General features: G+C 40.6%; 1 protein-coding gene across 5 annotated transcripts in view; it reads right to left on the minus strand.

Annotated features, from left to right (window-relative positions):
- Window positions 1-9366, minus strand: part of LOC139583361 (lethal(3)malignant brain tumor-like protein 4) — a 151697-nt gene that overhangs the window by 105712 nt on the left and 36619 nt on the right. For all 5 annotated transcript variants that reach the window (XM_071414349.1, XM_071414348.1, XM_071414347.1 and 2 more), the window contains exons 11-12: window positions 2767-2852; window positions 1007-1117 (exon numbers count right to left, since the gene is read on the minus strand). In XM_071414349.1, coding sequence (XP_071270450.1) covers window positions 1007-1117; window positions 2767-2852 — 197 coding nt within the window. The remainder of the gene's footprint in view (window positions 1-1006; window positions 1118-2766; window positions 2853-9366) is intronic.

Raw genomic sequence — 9366 nt, forward strand, 5'->3', positions numbered from 1 at the left:
TCAGACGAGTCTCGAGTCCTGTGAGCGTTCTAGAGCAAAACTGTTGGGACACTACAGACAGAAGTTGGCAGGACGACAGTACCGACTTCTGCTGAGTCCCAAGACGTTTTTTTATAGAGCAAAACGGAGAACACCATCATGTTTGTGAGCGTCTCATCTTTTCATAGAGGGTCATAATAGTTTCTAGGCCAAACCCTTCGGACGCTATAGATGATGTTGTGAGAAGACCAATTTTCGGGATGTCTCATGGTCTGACAAACATCAATCTAGCTCTGTCACCTTTCACCGCAGATGCGAAAGTTCGACGTCGGCGGATGCAGTCGATTGAGGGGGCGCGGAAATCGACTCTAGGGGGTTTTAATCACACTGGGGGGCACGTTGGGGGATTTCTCTACTAGACTGACTGAGCAGCGTGACGCGATAGGACAAATATGGTGAGAAATGAGAGACAGTGCTCTGTCAATCATCAACTGTATAAACACCCAATACACACATCAGGCATGTGCGCAAACTCATTGGCATGCAGTACAAAGGGCACGCGCCCTGGCACACAGGGCACGCGCCCTGGCACACAGGGCACGCGCCCTGGCACACAGGGCACGCGCCCTGGCACACACACTACCAAGTCTCAGTACAAGGCTTGTTAGTGGTTTAACAAGAGCAGCACCACCAAGTGGCTTCTGCAGACTCTCCAGCCTGCTCATTTCACAGAGAAGCAGTCCTGAACAGATGTGGTGTAGGAGCTGCCAGCTCAGCTTCATCTACCATGTCACTCAGCAGGCCTCCTCACCTCCTCAAAAATATATATATTTCTGAAGACACAAAGGTAATGCAATAATCAGAAATAGCGATGAGATTCAATCTTACTTCTTTCCACATGCCCTCTTCTCATCCCCTCACCTCCTCTCACCCCCGCAATCATCCTTTAATTTGGTTCACCATCAATCCTTCCCCTCTCACTCCATCGTCCTCTCTTACCCCACCTCTTCACCTTCCTCCCCCTCACCTTGACCCTGTAGTCTTCAGTGTCTGAGACGGTGGCCACACGGACCAGCATGGGGTTCCTCCTGTCCACCGCCTCCAGTTTCATGTTCACCGGGAAACTATGAGGAGCTCTCTGTGATGGGGAAGAGAAAGGAGGAAGTGAGGGGAGCGAGAGAGACATACCGCAGGGGTGGAGATGGAAGACAGGAAAGGGCTGTCAGTCACACTGTACTCAGCTCTCAGACAGGAAAGCAGAGCATGCCGAGTGGATGAAAGCAGAGGTGAGGACAGGCCCCGTCAGCCAGAGGAGAGGATTTGAGGGTGTGAGACTGTGTGGAGCTGTGCAGATGTCATGCAGGGAAGAGGAAGTTGACAGTGGAGATCTTTAGGGCAGAGAGGAAGTCTGAGTTTGACACAGGGAGTTTCTGAATGAGAATGACAGGGGCCGTATCCATATATCGTCTCAGGGTCTAAAATTGGTCGTAACTCCTACTCTTATATGTAAAAATAAAAGCTATGCAAGAAACATTTTAGTCATAGGACTCCGACTAAGTAAACAGATATTTTAGGACACATCACGAGCTGTCCTAACCAGTTAAGAGTTGTACAAGTGTCTTGATAATAGAAAAGGGCATTGAGTCAGTGGTTCATGCGCCACATGTGTCATGAATGCTTTGATATTACGATATGATCAATCTATAAATAATCTACACCTACATGTAACAGCATCTATAAATAATCTACACCCACATGCAACAATATGTCTGGATCTTTTGAAAATTATTTCACATGATATGACTAAATACTTATAAAACACATAGGCTAATAAATAATAGTATTTTTAATTGTATTATTTAATAAACCTAAATCATGTTATTCGAAGTTATCCCTTTGGAGAGCAATATCATGTTGTTTAAAAAATATGCCTTAATTGGGCATGCCTATAAATTGGTCAATCGAAGCCATCTAGGGCCCACGTTAACTTTGATTGTGTTCAATGAAAATGGATAAATCTTTCAAATGTTTTATGCAACATTATCGGCAAGTGATTTGATGCCAACTGTTCCAAAGCAATTTAAAGTTGTTAAAACGGGAGCATCAGAATTGGTTAAAAAAAATAAAAATGTGTGCCAACATGCCAAGAATTAAGAGTAGGCAAAGTGATCATGTCAGGTGAAAATTATATCAATCGCTTTAACATTGCAACATTCCATGTATAGTTACATAACCAACCGCGATGAGTCATCGCCAGCTGTGCATGCTTCGGACAACCACTGAACAGTGTCAATGAGCGTCATCACTATCTTTCCTTTGCGGTACCTCAAAAGGTCGTGATTACCAGCTGAGATAAACTTTTATGAGTTGATTTTCCTCCTGGCTCAGATATGATCTGGGCCCTGTCTTAACATCATCCTAAAACCTACTCTGAGCTGTGAGTTGTTTTAGTCTAAAACAGGTTTCCTAGCACCTTTTCTGAGATGCTTTGTGGATACGGGCCCAGGTCTGGGAAAGTGACAAACCGATGTCAAACTGAGGAAAACATGACTTGTGTCATTATTGTGAAAAGGAACCTAACCACAACCGTTATTAAACTGCCTTCAATTTCAATTGTTTGTAGGAGATTTTTAGACAATAAAGGATATCATTATGAAACACTAAAGAAGCTGTTAGATTGCAGCAGAGCCTTGGAACAACAATGGTGCCGTGTGACTCACACACACACACACACAGAGCGCTGTCTGATACAAAGCTAGCCAGCTGTTCCTAGTGCTTACTGCTTACCATACAGAAAGCCTGGCTTGGAACCGCCGTGGAACCATTGTCTTCTAAGTACTCCTCCCACAGGAAATGTTCTGGATTGGGGTGTCCTTGAACATAATCCAAAACACAATCCGATTAAAACCATGGTGAATCGCGCACGCACATGCACACACAAACAACTTCAAACTGGGACCATAAACGGCCGTGACAAACTAATTAAAAAGACAAATGAGCTTGAATTTTTTTTAAATGTGACACACACACACAATCCCCGAGCTGACAAGGTAAAAATCTGCCGTTCTGCCCCTGAACAAGGCAGTTAACTCACTGTTCCTAGGCCGTCATTGTAAATAAGAATTTGTTCTTAACCGATTTGCCTAGTTAAATAAAAGGTTATAAAAAAATAAACATATCGCCTGGTTGCGGAGGGAAATTATGTTTAGCTTGCGGAGATTGAGTTGTGGGAGGCTGCCATTAGTGAGTGATTAGTTCTACTGGCCACTGCCTCGGTAGTGCCAAATACAGGAGAGGAAAACTAGATTCCATTCTAGTAAAACACCAAGAGAAAATGCATGGGTGCATCTCAATAGACTAAAAGTGGCCCCCTGCTTGCAATATGGCAGATGCATCTGCTACAAGGAATTTATAACACATTAAGACAAAATATGTTCTGTGCATAGAAGCAGCTGGAAGTCTGGTAGTAAATCTGTTGGTAAAGAGCCTACAGATGGTTCAATATATAAGGTAATGAGCACTTTCACCTTCGCAGATTCTCAGGGCAAGATATAACATAATATTAGTAAGTACACCTGTCTCTTCTTTGACTATAGGAATACGTTCCGGAGCTGCAGTTGTTCACCTGATCTAAGAACAACACTTGAGGAAGCATACTGTATATATGTCAGCAATGCTGAGTCCATACTAAGTTAAAGTAAGGGATTTGGTTTGAACACATTCACTTCATATTGATGTTTGATGCAATCAAAGAGAGTCACAGACAACATAGGTGAAAAAATAAAATTGTGTGAACTTCAGTTAACATTTAGGGCAATACCAGAAAAAATTTTTTTTTGTCCCAGATGCCATCATGTTGGTGTTCACAACTTCAGCCCTGGGAGGACTATCCCAGGGTCCCCCAACTGGCGGCCTGCGGGCCGAATTTGGCATGAGTGTGGTTATATATATATTAGTACCAGTCAAAAGTTTGGACACACCTACTCATTCAAGTGTTTTTCTTTATTTTTTACTATTTTCTACATTGTAGAATAATAGTGAAGACATCAAAACTATGAAATAAAACATATGGAATCATGTGGTTTCTAAAAAAAAGTGTTAAACAAATCAAAATATATTTTTGATTCTTCAAAGTAGCCACCCTTTGCCTTGATGACAGCTTTGCACACTCTTGGCATTTTCTTAACCAGCTTAACTTGGAATGCTTTTCCAACAATCTTGAAGGAGTTCCCACATGCTGAGCACCTGTTGGCTGCTTTTCCTTAACTCTGCGGTCCAACTCATCCCAAACCATCTCAATTGGGTTGAGGTCGGGTGATTGTGGAGGCCAGGTCATCTGCTGCAGTACTCCATCACTCTCCTTCTTGGTCAAATAGCCCTTACACAGCCTGGAGGTGTATTGGGTCATTGTTCTGTTGACAAACAAATGATAGTCCCACTAAGCGCAAACCAGATGAGATGGCGTATCGCTGCAGAATGCTGTGGTAGCCATGTTGGTGAAGTGTGTCTAGAATTCCAAATAAATCACAGACAGTGTTGCCAGAAAAGCACCCCCACACCATCTCCTCCATGCTTCACGGTGGGAACCACACATGCAGAGACCATCTGTTCACCTACTCTGCGTCTCACAAAGACACGGCAGATGGAACCAAAAATCTCAAATTTGGACTCATCAAACCAAAAGACAGATCTCCACCACTGTAATATCCATTGCTCGTGTTTCTTGGCCCAAGCAAGTCTCTTATTATTATTATTATTGGTGTCCTTCCAGGGAAAGGGGGATACCTAGTCAGTTGTACAACTGAATGCCTTCAACTGAAATGTGTCTTCCACATTTAACCCAACCCCTCTGAATCAGAGAGGTGCGGCGGGCTGCCTTAAAATCGACATCCACGTCTTCGGCGCCCGGGGAACAGTGGGTTAACTGCCTTGCTCAGGAGCAGAAAGACAGATTTTTACCTTGTCAGCCTAAACAATTTGAATTTCTAGCTTTAAGTCTTACAACTAGGTTCTAATTCAAAAGTAACTGGTTCTGCAAGTCTACCGCCCTCCCTTCACGAAGAAATGTTTGGTTTTTTAAACTAGGAAAGTCAATTAAGAACAAATTCTTATTTACAATGATGGCCTACCGGGGAACAGAACGACATATTTTTACCTAGTCAGCTCAGGGATTCAATCCAGCAACCTTTCGGGTTACTGGCCCAACGCTCTATCTACTAAGCTACCTGCCGCCCCAGGTAACCTAGTCTCACTGACTTAATATCTTATTTTTCTACTTCTGAGATGCTTGTCATAGGTGACTCTAACCTGTCCTGGGGAACCCAAGACTCAGTCGGTTTAAAGGATTTTTGTAATAACCTAAACCTCCCTCCGCTGATTAACAAACCCACACAACCAAATCTAATTGACTATATCTTTACAAATACGCCAGAGAAATTTGTGGCTAGTGGTGTTTTCTCCCTGGATATTAGTGATCACTTTCTATTGTCTGCATTAGATATGTTTGGACTCCTAAGGCAAAACCATGCATTACTACAAGGAGAAAATGTAAAACAAATTGTGAACAAGCTTTTTTACCATTGCGATCTTAATGGTATCTTAGATATACCGGATTCTGAAATGGCTCTAAATTCACTTTATTAATGTTTTTAACAACATTGCAGATGAGCATGGCTAAAAGTACTGACTCCGGCCGGGACTGGCAATCCTTCAGAGAATTGAGAAATCTGTGTAAAACTTGTTTGAAAAGCTACATCTGATTATTATGTTAACACTCTAGCTGACTGTACAGGAAATACATATAAATTCTGGAAAACTGTGAAATCTTTAAAGGGTTGCACTTCCTCTACTCTTCCCTTACAAATTAATGTAGAGTCTGGCCCTATTACTGATAACATTGATATCATTAATTAATTTAAATCAACATTTTATTTCTGCAGGCTCTCTCTTGGAAAGAACTCAAAAACCTACACACTATGACAACGTACTGGATGTTCATGGGTGGAATTTTACTGAATCATTTTGAAAATGTCCATCAGGGATTTTCCTTTTGGCAATTCACAGACAATTGAGTCCTTGATATGTTGTTGGCATTAGACATTAAGAAATCTACAGGGGCCGACCATTTGGACCCAGGTCTGCTCAAGTGTGCAGCATCCCTCATTGTTGGCTCAATAACCCACATCTTTAATTTAACATGTATACACTACCGTTCAAAAGTTTGGGGTCACTTAGAAATGTCCTTGTTTTCCATGAAATGAGTTGCAAAATGAATAGGAAATATAGTCAAGATGTTGACAAGGTTATAAATAATGATTTTTCATTTAAATAATAATTGTATCCGTCAAACTTTGCTTTCGTCAAAGAATCCTCAATTTGCAGCAATTACAGCCTTGCAGACTTTTGGCATTCTAGTTGTCAATTTGTTGAGGTAATCTGACGAGATTTCACCCCATGCTTCCTGAAGCACCTCCCACAAGTTGGATTGGCATGATGGGCACTTCTTACATACCATACGGTCAAGCTGCTCCCACAACAGCTAAATAGGGTTGAGATCAGGTGACTGTGCTGGCCACTCCATTATAGACAGAAAACCAGCTGACTGCTTCTTCCCTAAATTGTTCTTGCATAGTTTGGAGCTGTGCTTTGGGTCATTGTCCTGTTGTAGGAGGAAATTGGCTCCAATTCAGCGCCGTCCAAGGGGTATGTCATGGCGTTGCAAAATGGAGTGATGGCATTCCTTCTTCAAGATCCCTTTTACCCTGTACAAATCTATCATTTTACCACCACCAAAGCACCGCCAGACCATCACATTGCCTCCACCATGCTTGACAGATGGCTCCAGCATCTTCATTTTTTCTGCATCTCACGAATGTTCTTCTTTGTGTTCCAATCACCTCATACTTAGATTAGTCTGTCCATAACACTTTTTTCCAATCTTCCTCTGTCCAGTGTCCGTGTTCTTTTGCCCATCATAATCTTTTCATTGGCCAGTCTGAGATATGGCTTTTTCTTTGCATCTCTGCCTAGAAGGCCAGCATCCCGGAGTAGCCTCTTCACTGTTGAAGTTGAGACTGGTGTTTTGCGGGTACTATTTAATGAAGCTGCCAGTTGAGGACATGTGAGGCGTCTGTTTCTCAAACTAGACACTCTAATGTACTTGTCCTCTTGCTCAGTTGTGCACCGAGGCCTCCCACTCCTCTTTCTATTCTGGTTAGAGACAGTTTGCGCTATTCTGTGAAGGGAGTAGTACACAGCGTTGTACGAGATTCAGTTTATTGGCAATTTCTCACATAGAACAGCCTTCAATTCTCAGAACAAGAATAAACTGACGTTTCTGTTTCTGGACATTTCGAGCCTGTCATCAAACCCACAAATGCTGATGCTCCAGATACTCAACTAGTCTAAAGGCCAGTTTTATTGCTTCTTTAAAATCAGCACAAGTTTCCAGCTGTGCTAACATAATTGCAAAAGGTTTTTCTAATGATCAAATAGTTAATCCAAGTTTATCATTTTAAAAAGGCTAACACAACGTGCCATTGGAACACAGGAGTGATAGTTGCTGATAATGGGCCTCTGTACGCCTATGTAGATATCCCATAAAAACATGTAAATCAGCCGTTTCCTGCTACAATAGTCATTTACAACATTAACAATGTCTATACTGTATTCCTGATCACTTTGATGTTATTTTAAAAATGGGAGAAAAAAAAAAAAATGTGAAAACTTGACAAAGAAGCTGAGATCTGATATATATATATATATATTTTTTATATATATAGAAATAAATCCTGCGTGAGTTCTGAAAACAGAAGGAAAATTGTTCAAACACTTCTCTCTGTAATAGACTATGGTGACATTATTTATATGCAAGTGGTAGCCTCGGTTTTGAAACCATTGGACTCGGTATTCCATTCAGCAATACATTTTATCACCGGGGATGGTTTTAGGACGCATCATTGTATTCTTTATTCTTCTGTCTGTAAGAAGAGAGCTGCACTCTTATTTATTTACAAAGCAGCCTTTCAGAAGCTTCCTTCCTCCGCACATTTCTTCATTGATTCATTTATAGACGTACAAATGACCTAACCCGTTCTCAGGGATGGTTAACTCTGGAGATCCCTTTGGTCTGCACAGTATTGGGAAAATCTGCTTTTAGTTTTATTGCCCCTTGTGTGGAACAATACACAGAATTCCTTGCAATGAGATATTACAATTATTTATTGGAAACTTTTGTTGTTACAGAATGAGATTGCTTTTCTTAAATATGTTTAATGTTGTGTTTTATTTGTAATGTTTATGCAGGGCTATTGTGTTTTATTAGTGTTTTATTTGTAATGTTTATGCAGGGCTGTTGTGTTTTAGTGTTTTATTTGTAATGTTTATGCAGAGCTGTTGTGTTTTATTAGTGTTTCATTTGTAATTTGTATGCAGGGCTGTTGTGTTTTATTAGTGTTTTATTTGTAATGTTTATGCAGAGCTGTTGTGTTTTATTTGTAATGTTTATGCAGGGCTGTTGTGTTTTATTAGTGTTTTATTTGTAATGTTTATGCAGAGCTGTTGTGTTTAATTAGTGTTTTATTTGTAATGTTTATGCAGAGCTGTTGTGTTTAATTAGTGTTTTATTTGTAATTTTTATGCAGGGCTGTTGTGTTTTATTAGTGTTTTATTTGTAAACGTACACAGGGCTTTCTTGTTAGAGTTCTCTCATTGAGACTGTTTAAATAAAGGTTCATAAAAAGTTTTACAAGCAATTTTTTTCCCGCTTTGTCATTATGGGGCATTTGAGTAGACTGAAGTTGAAAATGTTTTTATTTAATACATTTTAGAATAAGGCTGTAACGTAACAAAATCTGGGAAAAGTCAAGGGGTCTGAATACACCGTGTATATACAGCACCAGTCAAAAGTTTGGACACACCTACTCATTCAAGGTTTGGACACACCTACTCATTCATTTTTGTTATTTTTACTATTTTCTACATTGTAGAATAATAGTTACGAATGTCAAAACTATGAAATAACACATATGGAATCATGTAGTAACCAAAAAAAGTGTTAAAGAAATCAAAATATATTTTAGATTCTTCAAAGTAGCCACCCGTTGCCTTGATGACAGTTTTGCACACTCTTGGCATTGTGTTTTCTTACAAATGATGTAGTTGATGATCCCTGATGTATCCCATAGACTGTTGGTATCTCCCAGCACCACATGTACACCACTAAAACTGCTATAGCTGAGCCAAGGACTATCGTGTCTGATAGGAGTTGAGAGAGAGAGAGAGCTAGCAAAAAGCGAGAGAGAGAAACCTTATTTCAAATGGTCAATTAATGCTCTCTGCACAAGGCATGGATCAAATAGTTAAAATAATGTTTTACCCAACAGCTGT

The sequence above is a fragment of the Salvelinus alpinus genome, chromosome 8 (assembly GCF_045679555.1).
Source record: "Salvelinus alpinus chromosome 8, SLU_Salpinus.1, whole genome shotgun sequence".
Lineage (NCBI taxonomy): Eukaryota > Metazoa > Chordata > Actinopteri > Salmoniformes > Salmonidae > Salvelinus > Salvelinus alpinus.